The 24,359-nt window shown below is 45.5% G+C and overlaps 1 protein-coding gene across 1 annotated transcript in view; it reads right to left on the bottom strand.

Moving 5' to 3' along the window:
- Positions 1–5,053: 5,053 nt before the first annotated feature.
- LOC129865744 (adhesion G protein-coupled receptor A3-like) overlaps positions 5,054–24,359 on the bottom strand; it is a 63,209-nt gene continuing 43,903 nt past the window's right edge. Inside the window, exons 3-19 of the mRNA XM_055938734.1 lie at positions 23,174–23,245; positions 18,789–18,860; positions 18,279–18,350; positions 17,709–17,869; positions 15,864–16,077; positions 15,227–15,391; positions 13,989–14,190; positions 13,595–13,744; positions 11,816–11,977; positions 11,478–11,681; positions 10,831–11,032; positions 10,136–10,344; positions 9,611–9,735; positions 9,118–9,241; positions 8,280–8,425; positions 7,825–7,920; positions 5,054–6,904 (exon numbers count right to left, since the gene is read on the bottom strand). Coding sequence (XP_055794709.1) covers positions 5,416–6,904; positions 7,825–7,920; positions 8,280–8,425; positions 9,118–9,241; positions 9,611–9,735; positions 10,136–10,344; positions 10,831–11,032; positions 11,478–11,681; positions 11,816–11,977; positions 13,595–13,744; positions 13,989–14,190; positions 15,227–15,391; positions 15,864–16,077; positions 17,709–17,869; positions 18,279–18,350; positions 18,789–18,860; positions 23,174–23,245 — 3,865 coding nt within the window. The 3' untranslated portion in view covers positions 5,054–5,415. The remainder of the gene's footprint in view (positions 6,905–7,824; positions 7,921–8,279; positions 8,426–9,117; positions 9,242–9,610; positions 9,736–10,135; positions 10,345–10,830; positions 11,033–11,477; positions 11,682–11,815; positions 11,978–13,594; positions 13,745–13,988; positions 14,191–15,226; positions 15,392–15,863; positions 16,078–17,708; positions 17,870–18,278; positions 18,351–18,788; positions 18,861–23,173; positions 23,246–24,359) is intronic.

The raw sequence follows: 24,359 nt of genomic DNA on the forward strand, positions 1-24,359 counted from the left end.
ATACAGACATCCTTGGTGACTATACCTTCTCCAGAATCTGACCTCAGACCTGGCAGCGTTGGCCCTCTAGGCCGGCCGTCTCCATTATTGTTTGGTCAGTCAGTTGTATTTAGTTGAGGTGATACCAAGAATACAAAAGAAAGGAAAGCTGCATCAAGGGGACCGCATGCTCTCCCACACAGTCAAAATGACCTGGATGTACAGAAACACATCAAAACGGAACTCTCTAAAAATACACATCAACACGAGTGGCTTTTCGTAGCAGGTAAGGAGAGCATTTTTGAAAAACCCCTTAACCCCGTTTCCTAACCTTAACCTAATCGTCCTAACTTCTTGCGTTAATTCTCCTAACCCGCTGCGTAAGTTCTCCTAACCTGCTACAAAAAAAGTTGCAGCTGTATCTAAAGTAGTCCCTCTAGTTACAACCACAGCTGCTGCTATCTGACGGTATGGAGTGGGATTATGTGGTAGTGCTGTCTAAAGTAAACGGACTCTAAGTTGCCATTTCCTAACAGTTTGCAAAGAAATGAACACAAAAAAGGCACCAATGAAATATTCAAATCATGAGAAGGACACAGGTCATCACAATTCAATGCCCTTACATTAAAGATGACCGTTTAATACAGCTATTAGTCTTCATATTTGTGGAGGGTGGAGAGAAAACTATTGACTACTACACGAGTGAGGATACACTTGGTAACAATAGACACCATAAAATTAGACCATTGAAGAGACCCACTATAGTGAAACCAAAGAGACTGTTTTTCACCTACTGGGCCAAGAGAGGTGACATTCTACCCAGTTGACAATGGAGTGACTCCATTCACTGGGGCCATCATCTGTAAAGTTGAGGTCAAAGTTAACGGATAGGTCTGCCATGGAGTACTGTACTGTATAGATATGCAAATCATCTATAAGCTAAGGGATGGGGCTGTTGAAATGTAACCACTCTCTAATTCATAGACAGAGCTATGGATGCAGGGACTGACCATCCATGATATCAATTGTATAGTTTTAACCACGATTTGAGGCTATGCAGTGTTTATTTACATTTACAAACATTGGAGTAAAACAATCTTATATGTTGGGTTCTGATGCGGTATGACAGTTGAACTATGCTCATGAGGCATGTATAAGTTATAATATTCAAGTATCAATGAGTACATATAATACATTTATGTCCAAAAATGGATTCAGCAACCAAAGTGTAACCATTTCAAATGACAAGTAGCTAATCTCTACAATTGTGTTTAACTGTGTGGCCATTTGAGGTCATTGAGCGATGGAGATAGTTGGGTATATTGCTATTTGTAGGCCTGTGTTATTCTCTCTGAAAATGGAATGTTCTGACAATCTAAAAATAAAAATGTTCTGACCATCTAAAATATCTGGCCGCAGGGCGCTACAGAGGGTAGTGCGTATGGCCCAGTACATCACTGGGGCCAAGTTTCCAAACATCCAGGACCTCTATACCAGGCGGAGTCAGAGGAAGGCCCTAAAAACTGCCAAAGACTCCAGCCACCCAGTCGTAGACAGTTCTCTCTGCTACGGCACGGTAAGCTGTAACGGAGCACCAAGTCTAGGACCAAAAGGCTCCTTAACAGCTTCTATCCCCAAGCCATAAGACTGCTGAACAGCTTAATAAAATGGCTACCCAGACTACTTGACCCCATTTTTTACACTGCTGCTACTCACGGTTTATTATCTATGCTTAGTCGTGGGCTTCCCGAGTGGCGCAGTGGTCTAAGGCACTGCATCGCAGTGCTAGCTGTGCCACTAGAGATTCTGGGTTTGAGTCCAGGCTCTGTCGCAGCCAGCCGTGCCCGGGAGACCAGTGGGGCGGCGCACGATTGGCCCAACGTCGTCCGGGTTAAGGGAGGGTTTGGCTGGCAGGGATGTCCTTGTCCCATCGCGCACTAGCGACTCCTGTGGTGGGCCGGGCAAAGTGCACGCTGACACAGTCGCCAGGTGTGCAGTGTTTCCTCCGACACATTGGTGCAGCTGGCTTCCGGCTTAAGTGGGCATTGTGTCAGGAAGCAGTGTGGTTGGGTTGTGTTTTGGAGGACTCATGGCTCTCGGCCTTTGCCTCTCCCGTCTGTACGGGAGTCTGTACGGGAGCTGGCTAATGTACATATGACTTCAATTACCTCGACTAACCCGTACCTTTGCACATTGACTCAGTACCGGTAACCACTGTACATAGCCTCCTTGTTATTTTATTGAGTTACTGTTTTTTTTAACTTTAAATTCAATTGATTGACATGATTTGGAAAGGCACACACCTGTCTATGTAAGGTCCCACATTTGACAGAAAAAAAACAAGCCATGATTTCGAAGGAATCTGGGGAAGTGTTCTAAAAAAAGTCTGCAGCATTGAAGGTCCCCAAAAACAGTGGTCTCAATCATTCTTAAATGGAAGAAGTATGGAATCACCAAGACTCTTCCTAGAGCTGGCCTCCCTGCCAAGCTGAGCAATCGGGGGAGAAGGCCCTTGGTCACGGAGGTGACCAAGAACCTGATGGTCACTCTGATAGAGCGCTCAAGTTCCTTTGTAGAGATGGGAGAACCTTCCAGAAGGACAACCATCTCTGCAGCACTCTACCAATCAGGCCTTTATGGAAGAGTGGCCAGACGGAAGCCACCCCTCAGTAAAAGGCACATGACAGCCTGCTTGCAGTTCACCAAAATGCACCTAAAGTACTCTGACCATGAGAAACAAGATTCTCTGATCTGATGAAACCAAGATTGAACTCTTTGGCCTGAATGCCAAGAGTTACATCTGGAGGAAACCTGGCACCATCCCTACAGTGAAGTGGCAGAATCATGCTGTGGGGATGTTTTTCAGCGGCAGGGACTGGGAGACTAGTCAGGAAAAAAAACAGAGCAAAGTAGAGAGAGATCCTTGATGAAAACCTGCTCCAGAAGTTGCTCTAAATGTCCTGGAGTGGCCGAGCCAGAGCCCAGACTTGAACATCTCTGGAGAGACCTGAAAATAGCTTTGCAGCAAAGCTCCCCATCAAACCTGACAGAGCTTGAGAGGATCTGCAGAGAAGAATGGGAGAAGATCCCCAAATATAGGTGTGCCAAGCTTGTAGGGCCATACCCAAGCAGACTTGAGGCTGTAATCACTGCCAAAGGTGCTTCAACAAAGTACTGAGTAAAAGGTCTGAATATTTATGTAAACATGATATTTCCGTTTTTTTTAAATTTTATACATTTGCAAACATTTCTAAAAATATGTTTTTTGCTTTGTCATTATGGGGTGTGTAGATTGATGAGGGAAAAAAACATTTAATCCATTTTAGAATAAGGCTGTAATGTAACAAAATGTGGAAAAAGTAAAGGGGTCTGAATACTTTCTGAATGCACCGTATGTACTGTACATCCAATAGAAAATAGAAAGTACCAGATTTAGAATGTATGATTCATATTTTACCTTATAAACAATGGCCTGACACTGGCATAATCATTAGAAACGCTGGTTGCTGATTTATATTTGAATCTATATTTCAGGCCTCTGAAGTTGTAGATAATTAGGACGCTCCAGGTAATATCTTAATGTTCCTCTAAACAGTTCGAGACAGCTAATTGCGACGAGCACAGATGGCCTGACTTCGTATTAGGTATCCATTTTTATTCCCCTGGCAAGTTTCCACAACAAAGCCAGATGCCTCTTCCAGGCACTGTAGGCAAACAATCGTAAAAAATGTAAGAGATGCATCACAACGTCTGGTAACGCTCTTAGGATACTCAATGGGAGAAAATAAATTATATAATTTTATACATCTCAATATGGCAGTCAACATTTGAAGTTTCTCAACTACTTAAAAAAAAAAAAAAAAAACTGTCGAGTCCTGGAAGAAATGGATACCCTTTGAGTTCCGAACACACATTTGGGAAAGCACCCGACTTAATACCTGATCTTTAATTCGTCCATTTTCTGCCCAAGGAGGTGTCCGCATGATTTCAACGCAGACTGAATCAGCCTGATGGTTGACTTGATCCAGAGAGTAAACAGAAGTGTCAACCTCAGATGAACTTTCTAACAGATGGGATCGACTCCTTGAAACCTCTGTCATTATTTGAGGTTCACTCTCCTGACTGGAGGGAATCACTGAAGCCAACACTAATCAAGACATAATTGCTCAATACATTATTCAAAAGGTCTTATTACGGTTTGTCATTTCCAAGATGGCTGGGTAATATATCGCTGCCCGCCTGAAATATGCTTTATAATACATCATTAGCAGAAAAGCAGAGTGATGGCTTTACTTTTTTTGCTGCGTCCTTTGTGACTGGGACAGTTACAGTTCGTCAATATTTTTTTAATGAATCACTTTCAACATGACATGACCTTCACACAACAGCTCAGGAACGGACAGGTTGATAAGTAACGGCCGCAGTATGTCAAACAAATGTCAACATTTAAGGCAGATCCTCCTGAATGGATTGCCCTTAGGCCCTCAGGGGAATTACTAACCAATGGGTTCGGACCGTCGCTGATATCAATTGATGACAATAGGATTCACCTAACAGACTAGAGGATGGCAATCCGTCTCTCTCCAACACGTTGTGTTGCAAAGGTACTGCTCAGTTGTCGAATCATGCTCCTGTCCTGCTGACTCTTTCCTAGCAGGGATTTACAGCTGTGAATAGCGCTGATGGTCTGCTGTGAAGGTGAAGATGAACTGCATTAATGATCCCTTCCTCTCATTGCCGACAGTGACACGGACTCCGCCCTGAGAATCAGCTGTCAATTACCCCAGGCGTTACCAGTGGACCCCTGGAAACTTCCAGGGCTGAAAAAAATATATTAATTAGATCCAGACTAAGACCTCAAACACAATTAAAGAATTGACTCTCCAGGTGAGTGTAAAAAGAAGAGGACACAGTTCACCAAATCCCCAATTACAAGCTTGTCAAGGTAGCTCCCGAGAGCGAGAGATCTTTTGAAAACCAAGATGCTTGCACGTCACCTTTGCACTCCTCTCGAAATTTGTCGGAGTACAGGTTAGCCGAGAAAAAGGGAATAAGAAACTTTCAATTACGTGACTGGAATTAGAAACGTTTGGTTTATTACACTGAAACAAACTAGAAAATAAAAAAGAACCAGCCCAGTGGATACACACTAGGCAACGGCACAGAACATGCAGTTTCACGTCCAAAACTCATTTAATTAGGATTAAATGATATAAAAATAAACCATTTACAAAATGTCTACTACAGAGACAGACCAGTGGCATCCAAAACACACACGTTCACAAACTCAAAATAGTGTGACTATTTTGAAGATATATTTTTTTCAATTACAATTTTTTTGAAACATTGTACCATAAAAAAACAAAGATAGAAACAAAAATTTCACAGTTGAAGGGAGAGCGCACGTGACATGCAGTCTTTGGTGCAGAAAACACACTACACAGTAGTTTCGTGTTTCCATAGTCCAGTTTTTATGTTGGCTGAGCACGAGCTCTCTGTGTTGATTATAGGCATGATCTGCCCATTGTTTTTGAGCGTGCCGTTTTGTGTAGCCAGGTTGAGCCCGTACGACTTGGGCTGGCCGTCCACCAGCTCTGTGTTATTGGGCTGCTTTATAATACTACTGTCTTTACTCGTAACGGGCGCAGAAGTCCCAGCCCCCTCACCTTCTCCTCCTTCTCCACCTGTTCCTACTGTTGATCCTACACTTCCACTTCCCACTACTCCGATAGCCCCGTTGCCTAGGGCGCTAGTGCTGCCCCCTCCCTTGTCGGTGTAGCGCGAGCGTCGGGGCAGGGACGTGCTGGCGTCGCTGCTGTCCTGTTGCGTCTGGCTCTGGTGGCGCTCCCTGTAGGCCATGTAGACTGCCCGTCGGCTGCACCGCGCCTGCTGACTGTCGTGGTGTTCGTGGCGATGCCGCCTGTGGGGGCCGCTCTGCACGCTGCCGTCCACGCTGGTGGGCACGTCATAGGCGTACTCGCGCAGCACAGTGAGTCGGCTGGCCCGGTGGGCTCGCGCCCTGTTCTTGTGATGTCGGCTCGTGGGTCCGTTGGTGGCAGGATTGTTGTTGTTGGGCCGGAACTGCACCTCCACGGGCGCCACGTGCATCTTGATCTCATTGTCCACCGAGTGCTCCGTCAGGCTGTTGTCCAGCATGGCTGCCCCATTGGCGGGCAGGGCTAGTAGGGGTAAGGATTTGTTCAGCGCTGCCTCTGCATGCAGATTGGTCAGTTTACTTCCCTGGGTGGAGTTTCGCACACTGGGGCCACTCTTATTGGTGCAGGATGACTCTGCGCTGCTGTGGGCACACTTGGCCGCATCATCGTTGCCCCTACCAACCGACCCAGCCGCGGACGCCGTGGATGCCCCCGGGAGTGGCAGCAGAGCGTCCTCCTGCGCCGAGTAGGCCCGTCTCTCGGGGCAACAGGCCTGGGCCCAGTGGCGCCTCATGTCCTGGCGGTTGACACAGTGGTGTGCCATCAAAAAGCCACCCAGAGCCAGCGCCGCAACGCCAAACAGGCAGGAGAACACCAGGTCGGCCGGCCTCTCCTGGGACACGGCCATGGCGCCAAACACCCACAGCGACGCGTAGAGCCCCAGAGCAACCGCCGCGCCAAGGAGCTGCAGTGCGAACGTATGCTCGTTCTCCAGCGCTGACAGGGACACGGCATGGGGAGCCGACACCGTAGAGGACGAGGCGTCGTGGGACTGGAGGTGGAGGAGCGTGGCCGGTATGTCTCCGGCATCGCTGCCCGCTACCGCCAGCCGCTGTTGCTCCTCGGCGGGTTCCTTGAGTTCGTAGCGGCGCTCGGGGTGGCGGCGCAGCTGGAGGAGGATGCTAAGGAAGTACATGCAGTCCACGAAGACGATGAAGCCGACGGGGCCGTAGAAGGCCCCCAGGCTGGGCTCCCACGCCATCCAGCAACTGAGGAGAAGACAGAAGGGGAAGGCATCAGTACAAACATACAGTAAATATTTATGTAAATGTGGGACACACGCACAATATCATACAGACAAATGTATTGTGCAGATGTGTCGATATATCAGCTGCATTCAGTAAAAACATATGTTGGCAATGAAGCCATAAGACAAGTATGACATGACAAATCTTTGCCAGATGAGTCAAATGTCACCCATTCAAGTGGTCCACAAACCTTTTTTAAATTATAACAACTTCAACATTGTTTTTGTGTTTGACTCAACCCGTAGCTCATTAAATCAAGTTAAAAAAACACACATGCACGCATTGAGTCTCTTTGAAAATGGGAAAAGCGGGAATAGAGTATCTGTTCCGGAATATTCCACGGGGCGGGTTCCATTCGTCTCAGTAGCTGCAAATTAATTAAACTCCAAAGACTTCAGACAGGTACAGGTCCAGATTTCCAAATTACAACCCAAACAGCTGCCACCATAAAGTGAGAGAATGAAAGAGGGGGAGAAATGGAGAGGGAAAGAAAGAGCGAGAGAGACAGAAAGAGAGAAGCGAGAACACAAACAGAGAGAGAGGAAGAATGAGAAGAAAGAGAGACCGACAGACTTGGAAAATGGCAGCAGACGTGAGGTGCCGAGACACACACTATAAATAGCGCTCCCCAATCGGGCTCTCGGAACTTCACAGGGACTCAGAACTTTTCCTACCCCCACAAAATATTTGTTATTTACATAAAGCTAGGCACACACGCATTCTGGCCAGTCGAAAACAAAAAGCGATTTCTCTTGGGTCTAGTTTTATATATACACAAAGCCTTCTGTTGATATAAATCATAACAATTTCCATAAACACACACTATAGTAGAATAACTAATTGGTTTCCATACAATGTGACAGTAAACTGGCACTACTTACTATGGTGCGTTGGTCTGGCTACCGTAGTTCTTGATGTTGGCGGCTGCGGTTATGCCACAGACGATGATCGGTATCCCTCCGCCTATTAGGTAGAACCTGGTAGGAAAAGGTAGCGGAAAAAGAACGGAGTAGGACCTGCTTGGGATCAAATTGGTGGTGAGTTGGTTGCAGAGGTGGCATGTGTGCTTCAGGCCTCCGTACTGACACCATGTGGTGGGTGTTAAACCAACGACACAAACCAAACCCTCTCTCTCCACAAGTCACAGCTATATTTCTAGAAGATACATAATACACACATAATAGTATTTGCAGCTCCTTGTAAAGGGAGAGAAACGCTAAATGTGATTGTACAGCATTCCAACTGATCCTCGTCCACACACTAAACAGTTAGTCTGACTCGCTATAATGACCAAACCTTTTCATAACTGTGCATTGTGGGAACTGTAGTATTTTACCTCAGCATGGGTCGTGGAGGGGGCGGGGGCTCGTCCAGCTCTTCGTAGTGCTTAGCCTTGCGGGTCACTTGCTTGTAGATGTTGCGTGCAGTCACGCCCACCCACAGAGCTGTGGCCAGGGTCGAGTAGTGCAGAACTATGCCCACCTGGAAAAAAATCACCACCGAGCTCAGTCACGATCAAGATTCCACTTTAAACAAACAACTTCATCATGAAAATGTTCAATGCGCCAAACTGTATGAGTGTACCAAGTATCATGATTTTATGAAAAAGTTCAAGATTTGTTCACATATTGCCTGGACTATATAAAGCATTCACAAATTCTACATAAGCACTACATGGATGCTTCACTAATAATTTATGAGCAAAACACTACACATTCTGAAAACTCACTTCATAAAATGTTATTGTACTAATTGTCAGTTTGTAAAGTTCCTTGACAAAGTAGAGCCTAGCTGTAGGATATCCTTTATTCTAGGTGGCAAACCGTTATTTTCCAAGATGTTCTCTACCAGCTGGGCTCTTTGTGTTAAGGACAATGAATGAATGAAAGAACCCAGCGCAAATGAGCAGGGGGTGCTACACTGCCTTCAGCTGATGTGGTCCCGTTTCTCCACCCTTCACGTGGAATTAATGGTAGAAACAGCAAGTGTACACTCAGGAATCCCACTATGTCGCCAAAGGCAATTTTGCGTCCTCCACAACATCTCAACACCCCCATATAATTGTGAGATGCTTTTGGCAAGGGAAGGCAGGTTGGCAGTCTGGCTGGCAGGTTGGTAGGCAGATAGGCTGGCTCACCAGTGGGTTATGGTGGGGGGTAGGGAGGAATACTCACAGCTTGGCACACGCTGGCGTAACGCGTCTGGTTGATGCCACCCACGAAGACGCCGCAGGTGAGGAAGATGTGGAGGCAGAGGTTGACCAGCATGTGCCAGAACTTACGGCTGATCCGGACAGACCTGGACACGCAAGCACACAGAACTGACACGGTGAGATTCAGCAAAAGAATATCAGGGAATAAAATATCACGTCTATTCGTATGTTTGATTCATTCAAAATCTGTTATGAGTTTGGAGTGGTGGAGATGTGCTCGTGGAGTGGTGAACATATTAGTGGAGACTGGACAGTATTGGTCCCCAAACTTCCTTGCATTGTCACCCACCCAATAGGAAACATTCTGGCCTCGAATCTTGTGCTGCGACCCGAAAGCGAGTCACAGTCCATCATTTGGTAATATTAGATACCGTACTACTAGTGAGATGGGTACTTGGTATCTTATGCACTAGGTATACACTGTATTAGATTCTAGTAGCAGGTAGAGCTGTTACCTGTGGTGATAGATGTAGCTGATGATGATGGCCAGCAGACAGAGCAGGAGGACGATAGCTGTGGCGTAGAGGACTGGGTGGAGAGGCTCAATGCTGGGAGAGAAATACTCCACCCCAGTAAGATCCTGTGGGATACACACATCAAAATGTTAGAACGTCATCACTTTAGACAATGTGTCATACAATAACAAATAAACCATGAAGAAAAGGTATGAGCCAATTGCGTCAACTCAGGAGATTGTCACGTGCTTGGGCCAAAACTAAACAGGTCGTGTTTATAGAACGTGTGAACCGAAAAGAGATGTTGAGCTCGTCTTGAAAATGCTAATGTCTCAAAAGAAAGTAAAGGTTGTCACGATATCAGTATCCTAAATACTCAGAAGCATCATGGCAAGAAAACAAAAGAAGAAGCGTATTGCATTTACTGAGGAAAACAGCCCTAAAGTTGGAAACAGCCTCATGTTGTCTCCCGGAGTCACATTTGTTCATTGAGTTTAAAAGGCCATTAAACCCCTGGCCACCCACCATGAGCACGGCGTAGTTGCTGAGCGAGTCACAGGAGAGCGTGGTAAAGTTGTCATGGTGCCGCAGGACACGGCAGCCCTCGCTCTGCCAGCCACCCTGACCGCCCAGCAGGCTGAAGTTCCAGCAGGCGGGCACGGCGTCCGAGCCACGGGCAAACCGCCGCAGCGTGGCGTTTACCGGGACACGCAGTCCACGCAGCTGGAAACCCTCTGAGCAATTAGAGGCAGAGAGCGAGAGAGCGAGAGAGCGAGAGAGAGAGAGAGAGAGAGAGAGAGAGAGAGAGAGAGAGAGCGAGTGGCGTTAGTCTTCAAAACATATCCTGGTGCTTTTATTTATTGGTCCTTTTTTTAACTACCTTCTCTAAAATCCAATGTAAGACAAAAGGGTGACAGGTAGCCTAGTGGTTAGAGCACTGGGCCAGTAACCAAAAGGTTGCTAGATCAAATCCCTGAGCTGACAAGGTCAAAAATATTTTAGTTTTGCCCCTGAACAAGGCAGTTAACCCACTGTTCCAAGGCCGTCATGGTAAATAAGATTTAGTTCTTAACTGACTTGCCTAGTATTACAGATGGATTCCTAAATCAAAAGTCTTTGCCCAAACCACAAAATTCAGTCTTAAAATAAGTCACAACAATATCTTGAACAAAATCCCATCTAATACTTTAGTGGTACAGTGGGGTCCATGTCGGACTCACCAATCTTGGCCAGGATTACGGGGGTGGCCACGTTCCTCCTCTTCCCCCCGTCAGCCAGCAGGGTGGAGTTGCCCGTGGAGGGGAAGAGCTTGCCGTTGCGGAAGGCCAGCAGGTGAAGCTTGTAGACGTTGTCGTCGGCCTGGCCCAGGTACTGAGAGAACAAAGATGGGGGGAGCTGCAGGGACGCCTCCACTATGGTGTTCTAGGGAGAGAAAAAGAGAGGACTTATTATTTAATTTATCCTTTATTTAGTCCCGTAGAGATAAAAAAAAGTATGATTGAGTGTACAGCATAATGTGGTATTCTGGTTAACGTTTTAGTCTACAGTTCATTGTTTAATTGGCATTTACTTAGAAAGGACATGGTTATATGGTAAGCTGTTCTTAGGTTTATGCTATGGGTGAACCTCAAGACAACACACCTCATTTTGATAAAACATTTCAAGGGGCAATGATGGCGATATCTTAAATGAATTATGCATCATTTTCAGTCTATATACTGTTAAGGCTAAGGGGACCTGTTTCGATGCCTGCTGCTGCTTGCTCTTTGCAGTCCAGGCTACTTTATAAGCACATTATAAGCACATATAAGCACAATCCTACACATTGGATTGATTGCGTCTCTTACGGTCATTCCTGGGTACTGACCTTAAGAGAGAGGCTGGACAGCGTGCTGGTGACGTTACACTTGAAGCTGAGCTGGCGGTCAGGGTTGCCGTCCAGGTCGATGCGTGGGCCCAGGTCTCGGAGAGCGATGCGTTCAGGCATCAGCTTCTGGAACAGTGTGCAGGTCATGCCATTGAAGCTGCTCGCCTTGATGGCGTGGGCCTCCAGGGCGATGTTATGGGAATTCTGGGAACAAACGGTAGGAATAAGAGAAAAGTATAAACACACATACAAAACGCCATCTCCCAACGACAATGCATTTACACCCCGATGCCGTTTAGGATTTGGTAATGGGATCTCATGATCTGGCGCGATCTTACGGTGGAGTAGGCCTGGGTTCCGCTGGCTAGCTGGTGTACAGAGATCCTCTGGAGACACTCCACGATGCGGGAGCAGGCCCTGGCCTCGCGCTGAGCTAGCCGCAGCACCCGCTCATCAGCGTGCATCAGATTACTGGAGATGTCCACCATCACGTCCCCCAACTGAGACAGACAGAACAGGGTTAACACACACACACACACACACACACACACAAAGAAACCACAGAACTTCACACAGTTACCTGCAAATACACACAGGGCCAGGCAGAGGCACACGCATACACAGGCCTTATCAATCGAAACAATAGAGTGCTTTGTTTTTTTATCCAACACTCAATGTAGTCTTAATTATCATCGCCCTTGAAATAGCTGAATTCGGCGCTGACGGAGGGCACAGGGCGCTAGACCAGGGCTGCGTTCCAAACACTTAAAAGACCCTATCCCCTCAGCCCTCAAATTAAGCGAACACTTCCGATGACGTGTCATGACGTCTGACGAGTAAACACTTGCAGGGCGGAATGTTTTTTAAAATGGACCGCCCTTGCCCGGAAATTCGTCACTCGTTCATCCCGCGATGATTGTGTTTCCAGTCACCGGTAGCTTGTGGGTGCTTTATATGCGCTACAGTCAATTATGATTGCATGTCTACTTATATTAACTATATCATTATTAATATATGCCTACTGTACGATCGCTAGCAAATGAATTACCTAACCAACGTTAGCCTGCCTAGCTACTTCTGAAGAAGGAAAATGTTTTACTACTACAATTTCTAAAAGCTAACCAAACAAAAACATCATTACTTTTATGAGATGTGTTTGTGCATTAGTAGCACAATTTCTAACTTATTTAGATTTGTTTTTACTTACACTTGTATGTTGACATGTCCATATTGACGTTTTAAGTTTTGGCGTTACTTTTCTTAGCGGATGTACAATCATCGCACATTGAATTATGGCGAGTTTTAGGCCCCAAAGTCAACATAATTGTACACTCGTAAACTCCATTAAAAACGAGGGCTGAGGGGCTTACTTTGCAAACTTCCCTTGCTTGGCTAATCATTTGGACCGACGACAAAGGCTGCGGGGATTCCCCCAAGAGCTTAAGGCGAGGGTAAGTGGACGATGGTGTGTCTTTTACGAGTTTGAAACGCAGCCCAGGTGCAACATTCAAAGCCTTCCCCAATGAGCGCAAACTGCCAGGTGTGAAACCCAGCAGACAGAGAAACCTGACCCGGCCTTGCTTTGCAATCCCCCACAGCTCGACAGGAAAAATACCTTTTTCCAGATCCTAGCTTATTCGCTTTCATTCCGATTCCTCTGCGGATTTAAACAGGACAGGGTTGCCCCTGTATCAACTATGAGGAGCGGAATAACATAAAGGGCCCAAGTATCAGCAGTAAGCTGGAGATGCATACACTGCGTGGCGTGTTCGCACCTCTCTCACTTGCGCACACAGTAAACACACACTTAAAAAATACTATTACCTAGCTCTACTTATAACATTTATTTTGGGTCTGACCCCATTTCCTCTCATTACACTTATGCCTGAGGCCGTGCATGTTACTGTCCTCTCCGAGTGTGTGTGAGTGTGTGTGTGTGTGTGTGTGTGTGTGTGTGTGTGTGTGTGTGTGTGTGTGTGTGTGTGTGTGTGTGTGTGTGTGTGTGTGTGTGTGTGTGTGTGTGTGTGTGTGTGTGCGTGTCTGCATCTTTATATGAACATCTTATTCATCACTAAAGGAGGTACAAGGTGGGACTGGGAGACTGAAGCGGGACTCACCTCCTTGTATTTCTCGGCAAACTTGCCAAACTTCTCGATCATCTCGGCCACGAATATGACGTCCATCTTGTCTGAGAAGTTGGCGGCCTCGAATGTGTAGACGAGCAGCTGGCGGGCCGTGATTACCGCGTTGGTCATGTTCAGAGGCATCTGGAACACAGAGAGACGGAGAGGTTTAGAAGGACTGTACACAAGGGTGAACGCGTCAAAAAACAACACTTGAGTGTAGGAAGACAAAAAGAATGACAATGCCGGCAAAAGAAAGAAAGAGAAAAATAACAAATCAAGAGGGAAGACTATAATAAGTTGAGCGGGAGATATACAATAAGTTGAAGAAAGAAAAGACAAACAAAGAGAGCAAATCAAACATGGTCAGACAGAGTGTCATGGTCACCTGGTTGATGATGTAGAGGAAGCGAGTCACGTCTTTCTGGTACTGGCAGCGGAAGTAGTTGTCCTCGGCCCACAGTCCCCCACGGTCACAACGCCGCCACGCAAGCCGCTCCTCACCCACCGAGCCGGAGTAGATTCCCGTGCCCGACGCCAGCTTGTTGCAGGGCAGGTAGGCTGTGATGCTTGCTAGGGTACGAGGCCATCTGAGAGGTGGGGGGGATCGAGAGAGAAAAAAAAGAGAAAGAGAGGGGAGCGAATAATACAATAGATAGAAAGAGAGGGACAGAGAGAGAGACATAGTATATAGATAGAAAGAGAGGGACAGAGAGAGAGACATAGTATATAGATAGAAAGAGAGGGACAGAGAGAGAGACATAGTATATAGATAGAAAGAGAGGGACAGAGAGAGACATAGTATATAGATAGAAAGAGAGGGACAGAGAGAGACATATTATATAGATAGAAAGAGAGGGACAGAGAGAGACATAGTATATAGATAGAAAGAGAGGGACAGAGAGAGACATAGTATATAGATAGAGAGGGACAGAGAGAGACACAGTGTATAGATAGAAAGAGAGGGACAGAGAGAGACATAGTATATAGATAGAATGAGAGAGAGAAACAGAGTGACAGTGAGTGACGTCTTAAAAGGGTGGGTTTGCCACAATGTGGTGGTATGATTCACATGATGTGTTCCAGGAACATGTGATTACTTATCCGCAACAGCGGTTTACTGAGCTCAACATCATCATTGAAAACTGTGGAGAGCTTTAGTTCCTTCCCAGTACTACTAATTCACTCAATGGATTAAATGCTTTTGACAGCCACTCAACTGGTTTGTATTCATTAGTGCACACCGTGGCAAAACATACCAAAACAGTGGACAAACTAAACTATTGGAAGTTCAGGTTAGTAAGGTTGGTGCCTAATGAATACGACCCAGATTTTGCAACTAACAACAAGTCTAATATTCAGCCACTAGGTGGTGCCACAGAGCTGAGTTTGTTCCAAAAATAACTGTCTGGTACTTGTTTCCCTCAACAAGCCCATTAAAATGAAACAAGTACCTGATTAAATAAGACAATAGATATATATTAATGCAATAGATAAATATATTAGAGTCATAAAATAGATTAATACAACTACAAACATTTAGCAGAAACATTTCACAGGCAGATTACTGACAAATAATAAACAAGTCCAGCGTAACATGTGACAGTGAAAGTAGCATCCCCTCACCTGAAGTCTCCCTTGTTGTTGGACACTCTGTCGGGTGGGCATTCCTTTACGGAGCTCTCCAGGACCACAATCTTGACGGTACGGGTGGTGTTCCCTCGGCTTGTCCTCACACGACACTCCCAGTTCCCCGTTGAAGCAGGCTGGATGTTGGAGATGGTCAACGCACTGAGTAAAGAACAGAGGGGAACAAGTAAATCAAATATTACTGCCAAAGACGGAGAGAGAGAGTAGACCGTTTTAACCATGAATGCCGAGAGGCTCCATTTGCATCAGATGTTTAAATGCACAATCTGCCATTTTCATTTCCAGTCCAAAAGTGGTACCCCAGCTGTCTCTTGCGGCCTACTGCTTAGCTGATTTAAAGAGGGTTAGGTCACTTGTGCTTTGTGGAAACAATCAATCAAATCCTATTTACATAGCCCTTTTTACAATAACATTTGCCATCAAGTGCTTGACAGTTACCTTGCCTTAACCTCCAAGCAGCAGCAGTGGTGAGGAAAAACTCCCTGGAGGAAGAAACCTTGGGAGGAAGAAACCTTGGGAGGAACCACTATACTCATCTAAGGGTGCCGTTCTCATTACCACTGCCTTCTATCTATCTATCCACCCACCCGCCCACCAGTACCGTCCCCCTTACCTGGCGATGAGGGAGCAGTTCTGTACCATGCTCTTCTCGATGAAGATGCCCTGTGCTGCATTGGGCTCCACCATGCGGCCGTCCTGGTACCACAGCACCTGCATGTCCTCCGCCACGAACGAGGCCTGGCACTGGAAGGGCAGGCTGTCGCCCTGGAACACGACTTGATGCTGGGACGGAGTTAGCTGGAAGGAAGGCAGTTCCAGGGGTGCATCTGGGGGGTAGGGGAGTATGGGGGTTACATTTTAGTGTATTTGTGTAGACCTTTTTCAATGTGTGTGTGGGTGTGTCTCTCTCTCTCTAGACTGCATGTCTGGGTAGGATTGGGTTAATTCAAGTTATTTGTTCACAACTTAATTCTTCTCCTCAGGGGTGAAGCCAGGGGCGAAGTGAAGCCCATCTGTAAATAGCACACCCAACTACCTCATCCCCATGTTGTTTTTTTGTTTTTTGCTCTTTTGCACCCCAGTATCTCTACTTGCACATCCTCTGCACATCTATCACTCCGGTGTTAATGCTAAATTGTAATTATTTATTGCCTTACCTCCCTAATCTTATTACATTTGCACACACTGTACATATACTTTTTCTATTGTGTTATTGACTGTACGTTTGTTTATCCCATGTGTAACTCTGTGTTGTTGTTTTTGTCGCACTGCTTTGCTTAATAATCTTGGCCAGGTCGCAGTTGTAAATGAGAACGTGTTCTCAACTGGCCTCCCTGGTTAAACACATGTGAAATAAAAAAATAAAAATAAAAAGGGGATCTCTTCAATAGTCAAACGGTACCTATTTGTCACTCGGTCATGTGTCTCCACTTGTGAAAGCCGTGCCACGTATTTCCTAACCCGTGCAGTGAAGAGTGCCAAACTGATAAGACAGGGCAAGCACAAACAAAACACTGCAATGCTCCGTACTGCTGGCCCTTCCCTTATCGCCTGTGCCATTGGACAACTCCCATTCCCAAAAACACCAGCAACTAAAGGACTATGCCCTCTATGCTGCACACAGTATCAAGCCATCTCTGAACTGAACACAAAATAACTGCACTATACGGCATTTGTTCTCTGTTCCTCTCTCTGCATTTTGATATACACTGTACATCCACTGTATATCAACTGTACATTTGTATATACACTGTTCATTCTCCCGAGTGGCACAGTGGTCTAGGACACTGCATCTCAGTGCAAGAGGCGTCACTGCAGTACCAGGCTGCATCACATCCGGCCGTGATGGGGAGTCCCAGCACAATTGGTAGGCCGTCATTGTAAATAAGAATTTGATCTTGCCTAGTTAAATAAAGGTTAATAAAAATATATATATATCTTATAGCTCTATACTCACTCTACCTAGTTGTATATAATGTATGTAAACTCTGTTGTCTGTATTCTGTCTCTAAATGTAGTCGATCACTAGCAGCATATATCACCAAGTACAACTCTGTGGATGTGTAAAGGCAGCTACTTGGCGAAAAAAGGTGATTCTGAACTCAAAATAGAGTGCAGAGCCAAATGCTAGAGGTTGTACGTCCATCTATTCTGTGTATCTGTCTTGGACGACAGCGTGCTAACGACTGACGGCATGTAAAAGTGTGTTCATGTGAGGTCGAAGTGAGGAGATCAAATGTGTGGGCGTGGTTGTGCGTGACTGTGCTCGAGTTTGAAGATGTGTGTGTACACATCAAAAGGTAGTCTCTTACTAGGAGCTCTGGTTTGAACAAGGTGATGTAAAGTGTAGGGGGTAACAGGTGTGTGTTCTCACGAAACTTTGTATGTACGTGGAGCTTAAGGGCTTTAAGGTGATGAGTAGTTGTAGGACCAGGTGTGCGTGTGTGTACGTCCTTACCACAGGTGAACAGCTCAGGCTTGGTGGAGGTGATGAGCTGGCCCTGCAGGGAGCGGGGGTAGGAGCAGCTGGTGTCCTTCACCCCCACGTTGTTGTCTTTGATCCAGTGGAGCAGCCACAGCAGGTTGCAGTCGCACAGCAGGTACGACGTCTGGAACTCCCTGAGGTCACGTGGGGACAGACAGAGTTAAAAAAGGAGCATTACTTTCAGCTTCATTTCCAGTCAAAAGTGATGGTCCCCTGTTCGATCCCCCATTCCATATCCTACTTTCTATGCTGTGTCCCTCTTATCTCCTTTCTATTGCCTCTCTGCAATTGTTTGTAAACTGAGGGTTAGGCCCTTGGTGGATGGAACCATTTGAATCTTTGTTTTGCTTCTTGGCTGAACGTGTTTGCATTACCTTGAGTTGCGAACCAGGAAATAAAAGTTACAGACTGCACCTATTGGTGAATTTCTACAACAGGGTATTGTACTACACTCTTTAAAGTAGCCCGGATAGAAAACCCACTACACTGCCACAGAGTGTCATGGAATAGCGTTGCAGTGCCTCAACTCTAAAGCATACTTACAAAGTCTTCAATGACACCAAGCTGTCAAACGTCCCTTGGGCCAGCGATGAAAACATGTTTCCTGAAAGGTTTCTGAAAGGACAAGATGAAGGCTATCAATCATCTATAACAAATCAAATCAAGTATACCAATCTGTCACATCACACAATCAGGAGCCAAACACAACCTGTCATTGGCAACTCCACTGAGATGTCCAGGAATATCTTAATCCTCACCTTTGCATCGTAGGGAAAAGGACATGGAATAATATGTTGCAGCTGTGGCACTGAGACGTGGGGGAACCATGGGTATTATGCTAATATCACAGCACCTGGCTGCCACCGTTTTCTGAGCAGGGCAATTACTATTAGGGCGTTGGAGCCAGATATGTCACTTTCACATGATTGTCCTTATCAATGACTTATTTTTAGGATGGATAGGGGGAAAATGCAAACAGTTTTCAAAGAAAAATAATACTATGGATCTGGCGTATTTAAACAAAGTAATAAAGGAAAAATAACAACTACTTACAATCGAACTAGACTTGTGAGGCCTTTGAATATGTCCACGTTAAGGCAGCCAATGCGATTGTTGGACAGGTCTCTGTAGAAAGCAAAAGAAACGGAGATTCTGGTTATATTCTGTCCTGATTAACTCAAGTCAAACAGCAGCAATAGTCTAAGAAACGTAATATGGCATCGCAAATTGTACAAACAGCATGAAATTCATGACTAGAGTCAATTGACATCATGTGGTGACTCAGCGAATTCAAATAAATCCACATTGTAGCTCAACAAATCAAAAAGTGGAGAAAACTGTCAACTCAATTACCAGACTGGTGATGTCATTCGCAGAGACAGGTTGGGGCAGAGGCAGGGATTGAAAAAGCCAGGTCTGTCAGTTTTACAACTTTTCAAGGTGATTTGAGATGATGTCTGTGTTCGCCCCGAGGCGGCTTTCACATCAAAGCTGTTAGTAACACACTATACTAGTTGAAATTAATGTATTATGATTGATGTCAGACACATCAAAGTGTGTCTTTTTCGCCAGGACCTGACACAGAGTGTCTGCCAAACATCAGGCAGTATTATCGATCTTTGAAGAAACCATGTTTGGGCAAGGATTTTATTTAGTCAACATTGTGAAAATATGATTTTGATCAACTCAAAGATAGTTCAAACTAGAAGAAATGATGTAGGAAGGCAGTTCGAAACAACCATGTAAAAAATCAAGGTTGTGGGTGTATATGCAAGCAGTTCCAGCTGGATAAAACGACTCTGCTAAACGACTCGAACGTAAACAAATGACTCAAGTGTAACATTGGAACGGCCAGAAGAAGCCTCACAATACCCAACAAACTAGACCCTGCTAGCTGCAAGCTACAACCCTAGCCCAAGGCCTAATGCCAGGGCAGCATCAGACACTTAAATGCTTAGAAAATAAGTGTGGAGCGCATTACGTAAACATCCTGGTGTTGGTCTAATTATTGTTGTGGATCCTAGGGAGGGTGGCAGCTGGGGAATTTACTGAGTGAGGTGGTTAGTTCCGCCTGGCCTGGGAGAAACCTTTCAGGGGCTGCCAAGAAGTCATGCTGGCATCCCGTGTCTGAGGAGGATCACCTACTGGGGTGGAACTCTCTTAGTCAAAGGGATAAACTCCCACCCTGCCAATGCTGCCATGGCATAGCACTAGACATGGTCCAGTGCTTTGCAGTTGGGAGTGCAGTGTGACGTCAAAGCAGCCCACATAAGGAGAAAATGTCCATCTCTCACAAATTACATTGTTGTCATCGTCACCTATAATCATAGCCACATCATCCCAACAAATGTTTTTTTTTTTAAAAGCTTGCGGTCTGTCCATGAAAGTAGCAGCAGCGCTCAACATTACAGCAGACCCAGAGCAAGCGGTCTGTTGTGATATGAGCAGATACAAAAATAGACTTGTGTGTAAGTAACAAGACAGGGTCAGTGACTGTTCAGCTGTCGGTGGAATGTAGTGGCTGCTGCCGGGTGGTAAGGCCCTGGAGAGGCCAGTAAGGGGTTGTAGCTTGAAGTTGCCCCTAGACACTGATCTTGGGTCCATTTTTCATTTCCCCCACTAATGGTTAATGTCAGGATTGGGGGAAGGGAGGCTGATCCTAGATCTGTACATAGGGGACACTTCACCCCAGAGATACATGAATGGGTTGCATCCAGCAAAAATGTGCTTTGTCACGTCATAGGCATCTTATGGCTCTATTGACAACGTATACATTTAGATGAATGCAGCTGATATATGGACATGTCGCACCTGAGTCTAGACCTACTTTCTGCACATCAGGACCTTGACTAGCTGTATCAGGTGGTAAAACAGGGTTGGATCTAGTCTCCCCTTGGGCTCTCTCCCCCCAGGGTATTACAGTATCTACTCCACCACCCCTAGCCAGTCAGGCCCAAACAGCTGGGACCAGGCACCATGTGACTGATCCCAGATCAGATGTTTGTCCCATGACGTGTCCAAAGCAACCCTCAAAACGTTGCGGTCGTGTTAGCTTTGCTTTTTATTTACTACAGTGGGAGCGGATCAGTTGCAGCTCGTATCCCGTCAGTGTCCAGCTGGGTTGAAATAGGATAACATTTCCTAACAATGTACACTGGAATGGACATTGACCTACGTTTCGATTCATTACAAATGATGACAATGAAAAGGGGTGAAGTAATACATTGTAGCATGCATTGAACATGTCTGTTTTTTCAAGAGAAACTTCAAGCAAAATGTCAAGTCTGACATCGCTCTCCTCTCTCCGACAAGACGGATAAATGATGCAAGCAGCCTCGGTTTGGCCAAGTCGCTAGAGTCTTAAAAACGAGCGAAAATTTAATTAGGCTATTTGAAGTGAGGTACAGGGACAGATGGGAGAAATTAAAGATTGGCTGAGGCTGAGAGAGAGAGAACACTGAGTCTTTGTCGGGCGCCTTCGCTACTGACTGCATTGGAAGAGAGAGGGAGCGTGTATTTTCATGTCCTCCTTGTCAATTAACTCCATTACCCTTTTCCAGAAGCAGAAGAGGGCGGGCTGGAGGGTAGGTGCACTGCGTGCCAGCAGTCACCACAGGGCTTCTGTTTACAGCACCAGGACCAAGTTCAAGACTCATTTTTACCTCACCTACTCCTTTCGCACTTTTGCTAGTTGAGGAATATGTTGTAAGCGATATGTTGGAGACGCAGCCAGAGACGGGAGCAAATTAATGTATTAACCACCTCCCGACAACCTGTCTGTGCAGTATATTTCCACTGCCAAACATGTTTAATTATGTGCAAAGACTGCTGTGTCTTCTGACCATAAACACTGTATATTGATGCATTTATAATCAGTGGATATCCAGTGTTTCTGATCAATTCATTTTGACCCAACGTTGACATTGTGTTATACAGGAGCATGCAAGATGAAATAGCTGTTGGCTGAATGATTTATAGGTTGGCTGAGGGAAATACAGTTAGCTATAAGTTCAGGGAATATAGTTCTACAGTTGGTTGTAAAATGGTTGAGGCTTGACAAGGGGAAATGAAGCTCTGCACAAGCCAAGGAGACAACCTTCCTGTCTCACTCACAGCACTAGCATCCAAACTATAGTTTGTTGGCAAGGACCGGCAGGTACAAGATGATTGCAATACACAAAGGCACACACACACAGACAGAGACACACAAGCACTCAGAAGAGTGCACAGGCACAAACACACTCATACGCGGTCTCTCTAGCACAGACACACAGACCCATGCACATGCCCATCCATCCATTCCCCTTTCCACGAATGTGTGAAAGTAGATTGGGCCTCATGCAGTCTCAAGTGGTCCCTGGCAAGGGCCCAAGTGGACTGGAGAACTGAATAGAACATTGCTTGAAGCATTAAAACACACAGAGAATCTCACTGCCGATAAGTACCTATCGGCAGTCTATCACAGTGGGAGGCCGTTCCTTCTCTTGCTAGAACAAAAGCGGTACATGCCGACCCGATAGCAACGAACGTACCGATTTTACTTGTAAAATCACAATGCTTGTCAGTGGCCAACAACTTTACTTTGAGCCAACCAGAGAGCACAAACCCCCACGTGGGAGAGCAAAATAAAAGGGGGATTTTCTCTGCCCATCCACGGGTGAGACAGCTGCCGAGTTAGTGCAGTGTCCTTAGCTAGCTAGCTATGCTGTGCTAGCTAACGAATATGCTAACATTAGCTTGTTAGCTAAACATTTGGCTCTTGGCTGCCACTGGCAGTATGGGATAATGGAGCGTGAATTAAATCGTTTCTTCGTCATCTTGCTAGGTAGTGATCTAGCTGTGGCCATCTGGCTAATATAATAAGGACTTTTTACAAAATAACAATTAAAATCGCAGACAGCTTGGAATCTAGACCATTAGCAATACCCACAGATATGCATTGCCAAACAAAGCTACTGCCACCTTCTGGTTTGGAGTATTTTAACAAGGGGCGAGTGGCTGACGACTTCGCTGTGTGAACACACAAGAGATCGACTGCCGACACTCTGTTCAAAGGCACCAAGTACTGTCGCTTTTACAGCAGTCGCTTATATAGACTGGATAGGCTAGACACAGAGAGTTAGCAATTGCCTCTATATCAGAAACAACAGATAGGGCCAAGAGTATTGTCGAAACCTGGCAAAGACCGTTCGGTCGAAATGTTGCATTGTGGGAGCATATACACCAGTGTGTAGTTTTTTTTCTTTCTTTTATACAACAGTTTTGGACTTGGTGCGTTATGGATGCTGTATAATAAATCTGATGTTGAGCAATAGAGGATCGGCTTAGACGCATGTTTAAAACCGTTCAGCCCATGACTCGACCATCTGCCAAGAAAATGACAAATTTGATTAAAATGAAAATGATTTATTGCTGATGGTGATATTGATAATACTCACAGTCTTTTGAGTGCGAGCAGTCCAAGAAAAGCCCCCGGTTCGATACGGCTGATGATGTTGTTCCGCATGTCCCTGTGAAAGACAGACAATGGGTAAGCCACAAGAAAATAAAAAGGCAAACTATACATCAAGTGCACAACAACGCGTGTCTGGTTCGTGTCACGGCATATTGCAATCAACCCATATTATGAATATTTGCAGCCAACCTGATCCAAAAATACCATTCCCCAATGAGTAATACATAATTTTCTACGCATCTAATAACACATAGATATTCTCTCGAGGCCTGCTCAAATAAATAAAAACATCCGAAGAAACACACTTCAGATCAGAGGGGTTCCCGAAATCCACATAAATACAGTGGATTGTGAGAAAGACAAGGTCCGGCTCAGAGCAAAAGAACTTAGGACTTTTCACTGAAAAGGAACAAAGGTGGAGTTTTCCCCTGACTTCTCCAAGGAGGTTCAGGACAAGAGCAAAGCGTTCACGGAGGTGAGACATATGTGCATGAAACGGGGACTGAAATACTCCTTGCAATACCCTGCCGTGTTCTGGGTTACTGTGAGAGGATCACTACGTCGTTTCACAGATCCAAAAGAGGCACAGTAGTGTGTCGCGGGCATCAATGAGGCCGAACGATCTGAGTAGCGTGGTAGGCTACCATTTTTCTCTACGCTGATAGAACTTCCTATGTTGTGAGTAATAGTCTCACTGAGCGTTTATGCTGTGAATGCTGCCTACAATGTGTCTTTCTGGTTTACAGTTGATATCATGATACTACTAGATTAGGCAGGAATCTAGGCCAAGCATTTGTTTTATGGTCATAGTAGGGATAAACATAACTATGTTTGGGGGGGATTTTCACTCGCATGTTCGTGCTATGCGTGATGGGCACAATCCAAAGTGTTAGTTGGCTTATTTATATCATTATTATGACCTACATCGGACACCTTTGGTGTTGGTTCTCTGCTTACATTCCCGCCTTGTGGAATTAGACAGTTCATGAGAAAGATAATCTCTTCTCTTTGGGAGTATAATGAGCAGCCTGTCTTTATGTCCAATGTTTTTGGTTGATCCATGTCATTTCTATGACATGTCATCGCTGTCATATCAACATGTATATGGTCATGCCTGTAATTGACGTTGGTAAAACCTCCTTATTCTGGTTGGAGCGTCAGTGCTGGGA

This window comes from Salvelinus fontinalis, chromosome 11, assembly GCF_029448725.1.
Source record: "Salvelinus fontinalis isolate EN_2023a chromosome 11, ASM2944872v1, whole genome shotgun sequence".
Taxonomy (NCBI): Eukaryota; Metazoa; Chordata; class Actinopteri; order Salmoniformes; family Salmonidae; genus Salvelinus; species Salvelinus fontinalis.